The sequence below is a fragment of the Nomascus leucogenys genome, chromosome 19 (genome assembly GCF_006542625.1).
Source record: "Nomascus leucogenys isolate Asia chromosome 19, Asia_NLE_v1, whole genome shotgun sequence".
In the NCBI taxonomy this organism is placed as follows: Eukaryota; Metazoa; Chordata; class Mammalia; order Primates; family Hylobatidae; genus Nomascus; species Nomascus leucogenys.
The window spans coordinates 69,341,230-69,357,574 of record NC_044399.1 but is presented as its reverse complement, the minus strand read 5'-3'; the positions used below and the strand labels follow the sequence as shown (position 1 = coordinate 69,357,574).

Here is a 16,345-nt window from a genome sequence, read left to right as displayed (position 1 = left end):
GAGAGGTTTCAACGTTTAGCCGACCTCTTTATTTACGTAGGAACCCCAACTAAAACACAGCAAGCAGGGCTTTCACAGTAAAGCACAAATGATGTTTGGAGCCCTGAATCTTCGTCCCTGGCTCCCCAAATGCTTTCTCACTTCCTTTGCATCTGAACACCCTGGGCTTCTCTTATCCAGACTCTGCTGCCAATTGCTGGTCACTCAGTTGATAGCTGGAGGAAGGGCCCTGGCTACAGGGGCCCACATGTCATCCACTGCATGTCACCACTGCACTGGGTCCAGAAGAGCCTGGGCCAGGCCCCTGGAGGGGTAGCAGTGTGCTCTTGGGCTTATTTCTGATCCCTTTGGGAAGAGACTTTCACTTTAAAAATTAAAAAAAAATTTTTCTTAGCTAGTCTAATTTAGCAGTGGGGGGTTATATACCAACTTTAGTGACTTTTTTTTTGAGATGGAGTCTCGCTCTGTCGCCCAGGCTGGAGTGCAGTGGCGTGATCTTGGCTCACTGCAACCTCCACCTCCCAGGTTCCAGTGATTCTCCTGACTCAGCCTCCTAAGCAGCTGGTACTACAGGTGCCTGCCGCCATGCCCGGCTAATTTTTTTTTTTTTTTTGTATTTTTAGTAGAGGCAGGGTTTCACCATGTTGTTCAGGCTGGTCTTGAACTCTTGACCTCAGGTAATCCACCCGCCTCGGCCTCCCAAAGTTCTGGGATTACAGGCATGAGCCACCGTGGCCAGCCTTAGTGACTTTTTTTTTGTGCTTGTAGCAGCTCTTGGCAAATGACCCCCTGTGAGGAAAGCAGCTGACTCCCTGGACCTCATCTCCTGCTTTCTGTTTGGACCGTGGGGTGTAAGATGCTACTTTGGACATGGTCAGAGAGAGCATCTGCTGCCACCTGGCATGAATGCTGCTATGTACTGTTTGCCTGTCTAGCTAAAGAGTGCCTCTGTGTGGGTTTTCTTCCTGGAGCTGCCGCGTACCTGGTTTCGCGTGGCTCTCCATGAAACCCCGGGAATGAGCCCTCCTTGAGCCGCATCTGGGTGCCATTCCTCCCTGCTGGTGGGGCTGATCTCCTGGGTGGTGGACAGCCTCTTGCCTCCAGGTGTTTTCATTTCAGCCGCTCAGTCCCATCCCTCGCTCCCAAATGTCCTCTTACAAGAAGTAGTAGCCAGCACTCCACTTCCTTCAGCCCAGAGTGACCAGAAATGACCCCTGACCAACGCAGCTGAGACCCAGGAGCCAAAGCTGGGACCTTGAGTCACAGTGAGGCCTGCAAGAACTATACAGAGGTGACCTGAGGACAGGACACAGTGCTCTGACCTCAGGTGGCAGAAAGGACAATGGGCCCGGGTTTGAGTTGCCTGAGCTTGCACGGCTAATTCATGGTGAAGCCAGGCTTGGGCACGAGCCCAGTCTTTTTCTGCTGTGCCTTTCCAAACTTGACGCCTCACTGGCCTTGACTCCCATGCTCTGTCCTGTGCCTCGGGAGAGGAGCAGATTTTGAAGGCTTGGAAATGACGAGTGGCGGGGCCGGCACAGCCTTTGCAGCAGGAGGAATCGGTTCACGTAGCCTTCCTCCTGTGCCCGCTGCGCATGCTGACTCCGCCTTTCTTGGCAGCTGCCCCAGAGACGCCACTAGTGCGCGTCTCCTGAGAGCCAAGGTGGAATCTGGCACTTCTGGGAGAGGGGGGGCATGCTGGGTGGAGCCACAGCTTTAGGGAGGGCCCTGTAGCCAGCTCTGCCCCCTCCCCGACCGTAACAGTGTTGTGCCCTGTCTCATGGTATGTGTTGGTGAAACAGCATTCCTGAAAAGCAGGTTCCAGTGAGGTTCCAGAATTTCCTTCTAAACTGCTGATGCTCATTCTGCAAGGTTTTTTGTTGTTGTTGTTGTTTTTGAGACAGATTTTCGCTCTTGATGCCCAGGCTGGAGTGCAATGGCATGATCTTGGCTCACTGCAACCTCTGCCTCCCAGGTTCAAGCGATTCTCCTGCCTCAGCCTCCCAAGTAGCTGGGATTACAGGCATGTGCCGCCATGCCCGGCTAATTTTGTATTTCCCATTCTGCAAATTTTGATGCTGTGCTTTATCGATCTTGCCAGGAGTCGGGCAATGACACCATCACAGCTGCGCCTACTGACAGTGATTGTGAGATACAGGAGATGTGGCCCACGTGAAGCCGGGGGTGCCTTGGCACCTGTGCAGTATGGCACATACTTCGGAGAGGCAGCGCTCTGCATGGGGATCTGTGAGACCCAGTTTGTAGGTTATGTCACGTTACCTCTCGAATAAGGCTTTGTGACATCCAGTCAGCTGGAATGGAGCCTGTTACTGGGCTGCCTAGTCTCAGTAGGGGTTGAAGGCTGGGGCCACACTTTCTGCCCAGTTTACAGGCACTGTAGCTACAGTGAATGTCTCTGAAAAAGCAGTAGCATGATAGACTTACACCCTTTCAATAGCTTCATATAAGATTCCCAACAAGAATGAGGTACTTCACAATCTGCTGGATTCCCAAATGGCAGGTGCCTACAAAAGGAAGTGGACTTCTCTGTCTGGTCCTGACAGCTGGCTCAGGACGGCATTTTGGCAAACACTCAACATCTGGGAAAGCTCTTGGTGCGGATGTGGAAAGGGAGGAAAGGGAGGAAAGGTGGAAAGGGAGGAAAGGTGGAAAGGGAGGAAAGGTGGAAAGGGAGCGGTGCTTTCTTGCGTCCCTCCCGGAGACTGGGAAGCCTGTGTGGGTGGGGCCTCGCAAGGGGAGACCTGGCTGGAACTCTAGGGAGAGGAGTCACCACTACTTCCTAATGATTCCAACCTGGAGCCTGTTCTGGCTTTTCTCTTTTCTGGGGGGATGAAGGAAGAGCAGGAAAGTGTGGTTTGGCGACAGAAAGCTCTCTTCTCCAGTCTTGACATGGACATGTCTGTCCGTCAGCAGCACCGGCCTCTGGGGAAAAGGGCCCTGGGTCAGTCACACCCAGAGCCATAGGAAGGGCTGGCTAGCAGAACAGCTTGGCCTTACGGCCCACAGTTCATCTTAGCTGAGGTTTCCTGGGACAGGAAAAATTGGTGACACAATGATGTGACAAATCTATAGCTTGATGCCATCAGGAATTGGAAGGGTCCCCTCAAGCCAGCAGGCTAGAAATAGGTGTTATCAGCTGGGCATGGTGGCTCACACCTGTAATCCCAGCACTTTGGGAGGGAGGCCAAGGCAGGAGGAATCACATGAGGCCAGGAGTTCAAAACCAGCCTGTCCAACATGGTGAAACCCCGTTTCTTTTGAGACGGAGTCTCGCTCTGTCGCCCAGGCTGGAGTGCAGTGGCGCGATCTCGGCTCACTGCAAGCTCCGCCTCCCGGGTTCACGCCATTCTCCTGCCTCAGCCTCTCCGAGTAGCTGGGACTACAGGTGCCCGCCACCACGCCCGGCTAATTTTTTTGTATTTTTAGTGGAGACGGGGTTTCACTGTGGTCTCGATCTCCTGACCTCGTGATCCGCCCGCCTCGGCCTCCCAAAGTGCTGGGATTACAAGCGTGAGCCACCGTGTCCGGCTGAAACCCTGTTTCTACAAAAAAAAAAATACAAAAATTAGCCAGGCCTGGTGGCGGGTGCCTGTAATCCCAGCTACTCGGGAGGCTGAGGCAGAGAATGGTGTGAACCCGGAGGTGGAGGTTGAAGTGAGCTGAGAGCATGCCAGTGTGCTCCAGCCTGGGAGACAGAGTGCGACTCTGTCTTGGGGGAAAAAGAAAAAGTTGTTATCCCTCTGAAGCAGTTTAAAATAGTCCCTTGGAATGGCTGCATTAAAGAAAATAAATAAATAAAAACAACCACAAAAACCGACATCTATGATGCAGCAAGGGCAGAGCGCTTACGGCCCTAAACGAAGCCCCGGCACCACCTCATGTCGTCTAGACCCAGGCTCGACGAAAGAGCAAGCCTCTCCCAAGTCTTGCCTGAGTTCCTCCTCACCGGGAACCACACTGCTGCTGGGTAGAAGCTGACCAGCTTGACCTTCTGATACACTCAAAGCCCAGCTGCCATAAACTGTCTTCCTTGTGCTCTGAATGCCCAACAAAGGTTGTATAAACTACCCTTCATTAGGTCTGGAGTGTTGGGTCAGTCAAGAAGGGTCCCTTTTAGTTATTAAATAGTATCTTTACAGAATCAGGGCCTGGAATTGGTCCACACAGATGTTTCTCCTGGCATGCTGAGTAGTTGGGAAACTGTGACGTGAACACCAGTCAGACCAGCCAGTAGGGAAGAATTCTTTTTTTTTTTTTTTTTTTTTTTTGAGACGGAGTCTCCCTCCTCCGTCACCCAGGCTGGAGTGCAGTGGTGTGATCTCGGCTTACTGCAGCCTCCACCTCCCGGGTTCAAGTGATTTTCATGCCTCAGCCCCCCAAGTAGCTGGGACTACAGGTGTGCACCACCACACCTGGCTCGTTTTTGTATTTTTAGTAGAGACGGGGTTTCACCATGTTGGCCAGGCTGGATTCGAACTTCTGACCTCAAATGATCCACCTGCTTTGGCCTCCTAAATTGCTGGGATTACAGGCTTGAGCACTGCGCCCAGCCCAGAGTTCTTACTTTTTGAGAAAAACAAGCCTCTAAATTGCACACACTCTTGGATAAGATACTGGATGTGGGGGTGGAACCCTGCTGAAGCACCATACCTGTGACTCACCTTTCCTCTCCTATGGTAGTGGCACAGGAGGAAGAGGGCACTTTGGCCCACTTCACACGTTTCCACTGCTGCCAAGAAGCCTAGTCATAGATCCCTTACCCCCAAAACCAGCCTAACCCGAGAATATTATGGAACAAGAAATCAGCATTCTCTGTGTGATTCTGTGCTGCCCTAGGCCTCATCACTGAATCCTCCAAAAGCATCATCTTCAATGCGTGTCTGCCTGAAAATGCGGCCTGAAATGTCTTGGACCCCTGAAAATGTCCTAACCCAGCAGTGAGCCTCATTGGCTGGTGACCAGAGCCCTCCAAAATCACTCCCTTGACAGCTGGGCCAGCTCCTGCCTTTGGGTGGTCTTTCCCTTCCTAGTGCATGTGCACCCCTCAAGGCACTGGCAGGAACAAGAGTTGGAGCCAGGACTGGCCTGAGAATTATTCTGTCGTTTGACCTGGGAGACGGCGCCCTCGCGAAAAGGGCCTGGCGCTATCATTTGAAGTCTGTGTGTAGCACCCAGCCTCCAGTCAGATCACAGATGGGAAATCGAGAACAGAAGGTGAGAAAACAGATTCCATGTTCACATGATTATTCTTGTTTATTGAGGTCTCTTTATTCTCCACGGGTGCTTTTTTCTCCAAGTAAACAGAGCAGGCGCAAATATCTATAATGAATAAATTTATTGTCTTACAAAAATCATTGTCTAGAAATATGGGAATACAAGAAAAGATATTTGCGGTCAGGTGTCTGGTGGTCAACAGCCAGTACAGTTCATAAAGGGGGAAAATCCAAGATTCCGAACCCACAGGACAAATTCTTCCTAACAGATGTTAAAGCTTTTAACCCAAAAGGTTTGTGTTTTCAAGCACATTGCAGAGGATCAAGGATTTAGAATTAACACTGATTCATTGTCACTGAATGTTTGTAATACCACTTTGACTAGAGAGGTACATGATATGAAGCACAGTCAAAACTGAATACATTAAATTGTTATAGAGGTGAATGATATATTCAACATTGTCTTAGTACTGTAGTGTCTAAGGCACTTTCCGTAATGTCAGTTTGCTTAACTATCAACCAAAAACAGGATGCTAAGTGTTCACTGTAACACTGTCCAAAGGGAAGGGAGAAGGAAAAATGAAGGAGTCACACCCACTGGCATGTCAACATTCAGGAAGATGGCATCTGTTCTGGAGGCTCCATAAACCTCATTGACAAACTTGGAACAAGCCTTGGACACAAAACCAATATTCCCATTTTGGGCTCAAAGCAGCGGCTGAATTTGCAAGGTCAGCGTGCGGGCCTGGCTGCTGAGGGAGGGCCTTCCACCAGCTCAGCTTAGGGCTCCACGGCTGCTTGCTCCTGACATGAGGAGGGCGCCGGCAGAGCCAGGCGGTTCGGGAGGCCATCTGGAAGTCTACATGACCCACGGCTGCCACCCGGGGCCTCAGCTGCAGTGTGGCCACTATCCCTTCTATGCACAGATCAGCCCTGGCCAAGGACAGTTCACATGAGTAGATGCGGGACACCATCGACTCAAGGGGCAGGGCCCCCCTTGGGGGATGGGCATGGTAACCCCAAATGGGTGTTGCTTCCAATCCAGCCCACCCCTCCTACTCTTTCCAAAGCCCCTTTCACAGTTTGCTCACTGAAATAGTGTTGATCATTATTTGAAGGAAATGAGAGATACAAGTGCAGTTTAGAGTCCACAATGGTTTAGGAGACTTGATGTGGCTGAGGAGTCGGGGGCCACGTGAACACAGAACTAGGTTACCTGTCTGTATGACAGAGAGCATGCAGAGCGACTGAGCGACGACCATGGCGCTGCCCCAATAACCCAGCGACCCACAACCAAGGGCCTGGAGTTTGTTTTAAAAAGGGTTCTTACCATGTTTTATAAAATGGTCTCTTGATGGCTATATGGAAAATAGATGCAATGATGAAACAATCTGTTTAATATGTGTGTCCTGTGTGTGTCTATATATAAAAAGGGGAGCAATTGTACCTAAGTCTGAAGCAGGATACAGTATGCGTAGGCTGGAGAGCCTTAAGACACAGTTGATCTTTCAGGAAGGAATCCCGTAGCTTGCCAATTTCTGAAATCTGCAGGAGGCCTCAAGGCAGGCTGGCACCGGGTGCGTTCCTAAGTGTCCCACTGTATTGCCTCCTCTGGCTTCCTGCGACTTTACTCTGACTGGGGTGGCTGCGTCTCATTGACATCACTGGTCTTACTTTCCGTGTCATCGTCGGAGAGCTCCAGGGAAGCTCCTTCAATGTGCAGCTGGCGCCGGCCAGATCGGCTGGAAGAGAAGCTGATGGGGCCACCCCGCCTGGAGAGGACAGGAAGTGGATGTGTGTGGGTAAACAGACAAGAGCACGTGGCTGTCAATATGTTCAAACACTCAATGCCATGGAACCTTCCCCTTGCACCCCTTCCTTGGACACGACCTTGTGGGGGCGGCAGTACGATGGGGAAAGACTGTGTGCTTTGCTGCCTCTCCCACAACCCTGCCTGCAGAGTACGTGAAGCAGGGTCCTCGGAGAACTGGGGAGGACTTGATTCAGCCTAGGACTGTCTGTGATGGAAATGGTAAGGAAGACGGATTAAGGCCAAGCTCTACCTGCTAACCAGGGCATCAGCCAGATAGCAAATACTTTATTGAGAATTTGTGGGCCACATAGGGACTCTGTTGCACATTCTTTGTTTTTATAACCATTTAAAAATGTAGAAACCATTCTTAGCTTGGTGGCTGTATAAAAGCAGGGTATGCACCAAATCTGCCCATCGGCCAGATTTGCTGAAACCTCTGCTGACCTGGTCTTCTGGGGCAGAGATGTCAGCTGTAGCTCTCCCACGCTCCGCCCTCTCACTGGTACACAGCAGATCCAGTGTGGTGAGGAGGACAGTGCTGAGGGGGGCTGATGGCACCAGGTCCCAGGAGGAGCTCCTGCCCTGCTTTTCAACAGAGGCTGGGAGCTCACCTCGCAAATGGATGTCTGGACGGGGATGGACGCCTGACCTAGCTCCAGCCTGGTGTGGTGGATTAGTGTGGTCCTCTAGTGACTGGCAATGAGTGGGGCCTGCTCCTCTTTTATTCTCCCCAAGGATGACTATAAAGGTCAGAAATCTTAAATGAAGTGGTTCAGGAGAAAGAATGGGTCACTGGGTATGGATCTAAGTAAACTTCCTCTGACCAGCTGCGCCCCGAGCCTAAGCTAACCTGCAAAGCAGCTGCCTGTCAGCTCAGGGCCGCATGCCTGCTCACCTCAGCCGGTTCTTCAGGGTGCTGACCTCGCGGCTCAGGCCCTCGTTGGCCTCGGTGGCATCATCCAGTTCCCGCTGAAGTTTACGCCGAGATGCGTTGGCACGCGTCGCTTCTTCTTCTGCTTCCTCCAGCTGGCGTTTAAGCTGCTTCATCCGAGTGTTGGCCTTCTCCATCTTGGGGAGGGTACATGAACCAAAACAAACCAAACTGGTGAATCCAGTGTCGGCCTCTCTGCACCCTGAGCGTGGCAGTGTGGGGCTCTGCCTGTTACCCTTGTGAGCACGCGTGTACACGGATGTACATGCATGCCTGGGGGCTGGTCGGAGGCTCTGTAACCGGCCTGCCGCTCTCAGCAAAGCCAGCATCTACAAAGCACACTAGGCCAAAAGAAACGAAAAAGTACTCAAGACTCCGTTTTTACCAGTGAGTTTTCTGCAGAAAAATGACAGAGTTTACTATCTTCACACACGTGACCTAGGGGACTGAAAGGGAATTGCTATTCTTGCAAAATGTGGAGGAACCAGCAATGCGGGACAGTCCCCAGGCCGGGAGATTGTACAATGCATCTTTATACCTCCTTTCAAGGATGGGCATCTCAGATATTAGACTCGGATTCAAGCAGAAAGCCACCCTGGGATGACATGCCACAGAACTAAGAGCCTCCCTTTTGGACCCTTCATTCCTGAGCCACACAGGCACTGGTCAGTGCCTCGTGGGTCCAGCGCACACCACCCTCAACTGTGCTCCGTGTTGCGAGGCCCCAAGGGTGGGGGTGGGAAGGGAAGGCCAGGTTGCCTGACTGAATGAATGAAGTTGGGGAGGGTTTGGGCCAAAGGCAGTGAAATCAGATCCATCCACCTTTCTGGCCAGTGTCTGCAGTGTGAAGTCTCACCAGGCAGAGGGCAGGGAGCGGGAAGGAGGGTACAGCTGCCCATGCTGCAATCAGGGCAGGCCTGACCCACAGTTCAAAGTCCTGTGGAACATCCCCTGTGTTCTTAGAAAAGGGGGCCTGGATGCAGACGCTGAAGCTCACTCAGGTGCAGCGTGCAGTTACCTTTGTCTTCCCTTCACTTTCTATTCAGTATCTCCTGCGTCTACCCTACACCCAGCCAGTATCTCATGACTGCCAGCAATATCCAGGAACTATACTAGGCATTAGGGAGGTAACAGGGAGCAAAATGGGCAGAAATCCCTGTACTCACAAAGTGCACATTCTAGTGGAGAAAGAAGGAGCTTTACAGTTCAGTCCAGGCCTCACTGAACTTGCTTCCTGACCTGCTCTCCCCGCCCTCCTGTGTCTCGGGTACTGGGAGTGCCCACCAGGAACATGGAACAGCCCATGTTAGCTGAAACATCAGAATCGGGAGGCCCCTGAAGTCCACTGGTCAGTTGTGCCACCACCTCATTCTCCACCAGTTCCTTTGCTCACGCACTTCCCAGGGAGGCATTTCCCCACGCACCTGCTCTTTATACTGATCTGCGTGTCGACGCTCATCCTCCACCTGCATGAAGATTTCTTTCAGCTTCTTCTCAGTGCGACGGACTAATTTGTTGGCGGCTGCTCGTTCCCTGTGAAAGTGGTCACAGTAGTTTTGAAATTCTTGAAATGACATTTTGTGTGGGAAAAAATATTTTTTAAAGTCCTTTTTCTTTGGGAAGATGACACATGGTGGGGGCATTATGGACCTCTCTGTCCAGAATATCACGACTAATGTGGTGCTGAAACCTTTCCTTCTGGTCAAAATCAGAATTGCCTTTAATGGATTCCTCAATAGCGAAAGGTAGAAAAAGTGCATTATTCCTGCATGTGTAGGTGTTAATTACTGTACACAGGTATTCATCACTGTACTCAATTATCTTACTTTTTTTGTTTGTTTTTGAGATGCAGTCTTGCTCTGTCACCCAGGCTGGAGTGCAGTGGCGCCATCTCTGCTCGCTGCAACCTCCACCTCCTGGGTTCAAGCGATTCTCCTGCCTCGGCCTCCTGAGTAGCTGGGACTACAGGTGTGTACCACCATGCCCGGCTAATTTGTGTATTTTTAGTAGAGATGGGGTTTTACCACGTTGGCCAGGCTGGTCTCGAACTCCTCACCTCAGGTGATCTGCCCGCCTTGGCCTCCCAAAGTGCTGGGATTACAGCCGCGAGCCAGCGCACCTGGTCTGTACACAGTGATCTTCTTAACAGCAAATGTTACATACAATCTACCTGTCAGTTATACTTAACATAGACTTTTGAAGATGCCATACTTAGTTTAATCACCTGAACTTTTAGCCTGAGAAACAACCCAATTTATTAAGTGATTCTTTCACTTGAGAATTTACTAATTACCTACTGTGATGTAGGGCTTTGGCAGCTCACATTGAAAAAAACCAAAAAACAAAGCCCCTACACTCCCTCTTTGGTTAGAGGTGAAACAAATCCATGTTTCTAGATGGGTCTACATCGCCCCATATGAAGGAGAGGTAACTTATCTGGAGGACTCCATGGAAGACAGAAAAAGTTATTTTCTTCCTTAACAAATATTATGCGAAAGTAGATAGGGATGGAGTCAGCTGAAAGGGTGAGTTATGTTAATTCCAACTAGAAACAAACCCTTAATTGTTTGATTCAACCCACTGGAGTCCAAGAGTGGAGTGGGAAGTCCTGGCATGAGGGGCTGGGGAGGATGCAGGGTTCTGGCCACAAGTCCTGCATTTCTGGGCTCCAAGCTCCCCAGCAAGAGGGTGAATCTGAAGGTCTGCCCTGGCTCTGGGGACTATGACCTAATAGCTTTGTAAATGCCTGCCTGCCAGCAGCTGTACGGTACAATTTCTCATCAATTTCAGAATGCTTTAATACAACAGTATGAAAGCTGTTAAGCAATCCCTTCCTATGGGGAGAAGAAAGGCTCTGATTTGTGTCATACTGCATTTGTTCTCTAGCAGCAAACTAGCATTTCATGGGATGCCACACGCTTGGGAAATCGACTTTGGGTAGGAGATGCAAACTCAGGGTGCCTCGGAAATCAGGGGGTGCCGCATGGTGAGCCCTGAGCTGAGTCCTAAAGCCCAGCCTTCCCTGACTGTTCAGAGGCCGTCTGTCCTCCCAGCCTCTGAACACTCGCAGCTCTTCTCTCACAGCTCACACCACCTTCTCTCTCCCACTCTGGTTATATGTGTTCTCTGCCCGCGCGGTGGGGAGCCCTTCCCGAAGGGGACAGGCCTGTTTTGTCTCTGACTGAGTCTAGTTGCTAAGTTTTGGTTTACGGCACCAGAAACCTCTTACTTGGCTTCCTGCTCAAGCTGCTCCTCCAGCTGCCCAATCTTGGCCTCCAGGGCTGAGATGGTGGCCTTGAACTTGGACTTGACAGCACCCTCGAGCTCCTGCAGCTTGGCCTTCAGCTCCTTGTTCTGCCGCTCCAGTTGCTGGCGCGCGTTGTCGCTCTTCTGGGCGGCGCTGCGCTCGGCTGCTAGCTCGGCGTTCAGTGTGTCCACCTAGAGAGGAGAGAGGAGTTTAGTCACTTGTGCCTGAGGGGTGGCACAGCCCTCCCTGGGTGACGGGCTCCTGCATGGGCCACCTGTAGCGTGGTCTTGCGGAAGCGGTCGTTGAGCAGCTCCATGTTGCTCTGCTCCTCTTCCAGCTCCTCCTCCAGCTGTGCGATCCGAGCTTCCAGACGCCGCTTCTCATCCAGCAGCGCGGACCTGGCAGGGAGAGGAGGAGGGGACGGTTCAATCGCAGCTCAGCACAGCACGGGAGCCTCAGGGAAGGCTCTTCCACCCACCCTGTTGCTGGAAACCTGAGCAGCCAGCCTGAATTTTTCTTTCCCCTGCACCCATCCCCGAATCCATCAGTAGGTCCCACTGATGACACTTCCAAACACCCTCCCCTGCTGCCACCACCCAGATGCAGGCCTGTCATCTTTCACCTGGACTGCTGGGGTGGCCTCCCGCTGCCCTGCCTGCCTCTCTCCAGCTGTTCTCCACAGACAGCAGCCAGAGTCGCTTTCAAAACGCAAGCACGACCCCAGCCTTCCCCCTGCTGAAACTCTTCAGTGGTTTCCAATGCACTGACAATCAAATTCTAACTACTCACGATGGCATGCTCAAAAAGGCACGTGATGGACCTTCAGTTCAGTAATTAAGTGGAGAAATCAACTGAACTGGAAAAAAACATAATGACTTTTAACGAAAAAATGAATTCAGAGAAAGGTCCTATCTGAGGAACCTGCTCGCCAAAGCTAGCTGGAAAATGAAGGCCTGCAGTGCCCGTTGGTGCACCCCACAGCTCCCACCTGCAGTGTGCAGGGCTCAGCAGGACTGGCACGGGTGCAGTGGCCCGTTAGTGCACCCCACGGCTCCCACCTGCAGTATGCAAGGCTCAGCAGGTCTGGCATGGGGTACCATGGCTGAGGCAGCCCAGGCCCAGTGAGGGAGGAGCAATCCACCCGCTGATGCCAGGTGCGTGGACACCTCCAGCCTTCTCAGCAGTGCGCATGCCTGAAGGCAAAGAACCCACCCCCGGCCACGGGAGACTCACTTGCCAGAGGCGCTGTTGGCAATCTCGTCCGCCAGTTCATCTCTCTCCTGCTCGGCATGTCGGCGGGCTCGCTCAGATGAGGCAAGTTCCTAAGCAGTGGAGACTGCGTTAAGCTTTGGCTGTGAATAGTTTCCTCACCTGTGGAATCTGACAGTGCCTGGAGCTACAGCAACCGTGTTCCTGTCACTGTTTACTTGCACCTCAAGCTGTCACTTAGATTTGAGAAATTAAACTGGCAAGAAAATCTGCTCGGCGCAGGCCAGCCAGGTGGTGTGCGGTGTCAGCATCTGACACAAAAATGTCCAGAGGGAAGTCTTCATTGCCATAAGGGCTTTGCTGTCACCTCCAACGTAAGAGGTGGCTATGTTCCTGCCCTTCTTGGAAAGCTGGTGCTTCTTAATATAAACTGAGCACGAACTTTCTACAAACCCTGAACCCTAAGAAACATGAGCCATACCAACTTATGGCCCTGAAGTATCTTTCACATAAACAGTTTGAGATCAAGGACGCTGGCTGCACAGACCCCTGTGGTTCCAGGCAGCAGTGCTGCAACGAGGATCAACGCTCCCATGGAGAGGAGGCAGGTGGGCGCCTCCACAGGGCCTCAAGTGTTTGCAGAGCTGGACCTCTGAGGTGGGCAAGGCCTCTTTCCTGAAGAGGACTGTGGCTCCACAGGGGGCTCTCAGAGGACTGGGCAGGACAATGGGGACAGCCCTGTGCCTGCCAGCCCACGGGAGGAACTGCCTGATGGCTGCTTTTCCACAAACTTCTTTGGAAAGATGATTTGCCATAGAAAGGAGTCAAGGGTGCATTTATCTTATAAATGAGGGAACTGAGGCCCACCTGGATGAAGATATTGGCCCAAACTCCCAAGGTTAGTCAGCAGCAAAAAGTCAGGGTTCCAACTCCCTGTCCAAGGCTCTTCCCACCAGCTGTCGCTTCTGAAAGATGCCACCTTGGCAAGAGCACACCTTGAAGGTGTCTTAGGAGCAGGGCTGCACGGGAGCTCCTCTGTCTGCTCCAGCACGTGCACCTGCCTTACATGAGTGTAGGCTGAAGGTCCTCTGACAGGCCTGGGTTCTAGGACATCCTGGCACACAGGGCAGGGTGAGAGTCAGGAAGGAAAAAGGCAGCAGACGGAATGTTCCAGACCTGATCCCAGGGCCACTGACTCCAGACAGCTCTACCATCTGGCCTCTGGTGTTTTGTCTTCTTGGGCCTATGAAACACTCACTGTCCACTAGCTGGGGGGGCTCTAGGCAGACTGAGGGACCCAAGGGAGAAAGGAAGGGACCCTGGGGCCTCTAAGCCAGATGAACAGAGGTGTTTGAGGGAAGGAAAAGTGTCAGAAATAGGGGAAAGGGCAGGGCCAGCTTTCCAGCTCAGTCTCTTCTCCCTAATGCAGTGTGAGTCAGGCCTTGCCTGAGAGTCTGAAAGAAACACTTTCAGAAAAAACAGTGTGGTACAGAGAATGCCGCTTGGACACTTGGGTACAGAGAATGCCGCTTGGACACTTGGGTAATGGCCTGGGAGCGCTCTCTAGGAGGCAGGCTCCAACAGCCACATGGCCTTTGGGGAAATGAGCATTTGGGGATCTCACCAATCAACTCCACGATGGATACATAGAGCTTACACATCTACTTCATTGATGAACACGCATCATTTTTAAGTACACACGGACACTTATAAAAACTAACTCTAGGTCTCAGAGCTCTTTCTCAGCATTCTCTGACCACAATGTGATAAAACTAGAAATCAACTTAAAAAACAAGCACATGCCATACATTTGGAAATTTAAACTGCAAGCTTAAATTATTCACAGGATGAAGAAGAAACCGTAATAGAAATTAGAAAAATTTAGAATTACATGGCAATGAAACTACTCCACGTCAAAATTTGTGGAACATGATGAAAACAGATCTCAGAGAGGTATTTACAGTCTTTTATAAACATACTAGACAAGAAGCTTGAAAGCTGATGGGCTAAGTGTCCAACTCAAGAAGTCAGAAAAAAAAGGAGCAAAAAATGGTGAGATAGAGGACAGCAGGATGAAAACCTCTTGAAGCTGGCTCTCAGGTTCTCTCTCAGGGTCTGCTCGGTGTTTCCTGATCTGGTTTTGAGTTCCTTGTTCATTCCTGACACCTAGAGAGCCGTCCTCCTTTCTTGCAAGCTCAACTCTGCCTTTGCTAATATTTTATCCAATATTTGTAGGTGTTTGTATTGGGAGTTTTTTCATATTAACTGATAATAACATTTAACTTTTCAGGTTTGAAGAAATTTTGATTATCCATCATTTATACGGTAATATGTATATTTAAATGTGCCTTGCACTGTTACAATTCCTATATGCAACACTTTATCAGTCTCTGCTTCATGAGAACTTACAAAAAAGATAAATGAAGGAATAACAGGAATTCAATGAAACAAACTTCTCTCCTTTTAAGTTATCACATGAGTAGTGCTTCTGTGTAAAAACAAGGCAATTTTGCATCACCAAGGTTGGAGTTACACAGTCCTCGTGCTTATAAACGCTTCCCTTTCCTGCACAGGGGAACAGGCCAAGAAGGTGGCCTGAAAAGCTACTCATCAGCTCCTTTGCCTTTTGCCAGGTAGAGGAATACATATGAGCAGTGTCGAAGTGATCACTTTGTTTCCAAACTGAAGCAACAAGAAGGTTGAGGACCATATTAAAAATGGATACTTAAAAACCAAAAAATAAATAAAACAACAAAAATGCATACTGACATTACAGTGGGCTACAAAGATATTAAATTTTTTTTGATCTTGGAGAAATTTCAAGGGCAAATATATTTGTTGAACAAATGGATGAATAAGTAACAAACCAACCTCCTGCAATTGAAGGATTTCTGCTTCCAGACTCTTCAATTTCTTTTCACTCTCTTTGGATTGAGCAAAAATCTCATCTCTGGATGCACGAGCTTCTTCTAATTCACGTTGGTAATCCTTCATCTGAGCCTAAGATTAAATAAGAAGGTTGTGGGGTGGTTTACATTCTTTGTTTTAGTTAAAAAAAATTATTTTTAGAGTTGAGCCCTGGCTATGTTACCCAGGCTGGTCTCAAACTCAAGGCCTCAAGCATTCCTCCTGATTACAGGTGAGAGCCGCTGTGCCTGGCCCCATCCTTAGCTTGTAAACATGATATTTTTTTTCTAGATTATAAAAGTAATATACAGTCATTATACATATAAAAGTATATGGGAATGACAAGGATATCATAAGAAAACTACAGATCAAAATGAAATCCCTTATGAATACAAATGCAAAAATCTTCAACAAAATAGTAGCAAACTGAATCTGGCAACATGTAAAAAGGATTATACACCATGACCAAGCGGGATCTATCGGAGAATTGCAAGGTTGGTTTGACAACCAAAAATGAATTAATGTAACCATATGATCATCACAATAAATGCTGAAGAAGCACTTGACAAAATCTAATACCCTTTCAATATAAAAATACTCAAGCTATGAACAGAAGGAAATTTCTTCAACTCTGATTAAGGGCATCAATGAAAAACTGACAGCCAATATCATACTTAAGGATCAGTGACCGAATGCTTTCCCTCTAAAAGATGAGCAACAAGACAAGGATGTCCAATCTTGCCACTTCTACTTAACACTGCAATAGAGATTCTAGCCATGGTAATTAATTAGGAAAGACAAAGAAATAGAAGATATCCAGATTGGAAAGGAAGAAGTAAAACTAGTTTAATTTGTAGATGATCTGATCTTGTATATAGAAAATCTTAAGGAAGACACTGAAAGAATTAGAACTGCTGGTAATACGGACAGTAAAAGAAAAGTCCACAAGAACTAATAGATGAGTTTAGCAAGATTGCGGGATACAAGGTCAACATACAAACATC

General features: G+C 49.7%; 1 protein-coding gene across 6 annotated transcripts in view; it reads right to left on the bottom strand.

Moving 5' to 3' along the window:
* Window positions 1–5,248: 5,248 nt before the first annotated feature.
* Window positions 5,249–16,345, bottom strand: part of MYH10 (myosin heavy chain 10) — a 156,193-nt gene continuing 145,096 nt past the window's right edge. For all 6 annotated transcript variants that reach the window (XM_030800300.1, XM_030800303.1, XM_030800301.1 and 3 more), the window contains 7 exons: window positions 15,306–15,434; window positions 12,459–12,547; window positions 11,500–11,623; window positions 11,208–11,416; window positions 9,403–9,511; window positions 7,943–8,115; window positions 5,249–7,006 (listed from right to left, as the gene is read on the bottom strand). In XM_030800300.1, coding sequence (XP_030656160.1) covers window positions 6,862–7,006; window positions 7,943–8,115; window positions 9,403–9,511; window positions 11,208–11,416; window positions 11,500–11,623; window positions 12,459–12,547; window positions 15,306–15,434 — 978 coding nt within the window. In that variant the 3' untranslated portion in view covers window positions 5,249–6,861. The remainder of the gene's footprint in view (window positions 7,007–7,942; window positions 8,116–9,402; window positions 9,512–11,207; window positions 11,417–11,499; window positions 11,624–12,458; window positions 12,548–15,305; window positions 15,435–16,345) is intronic.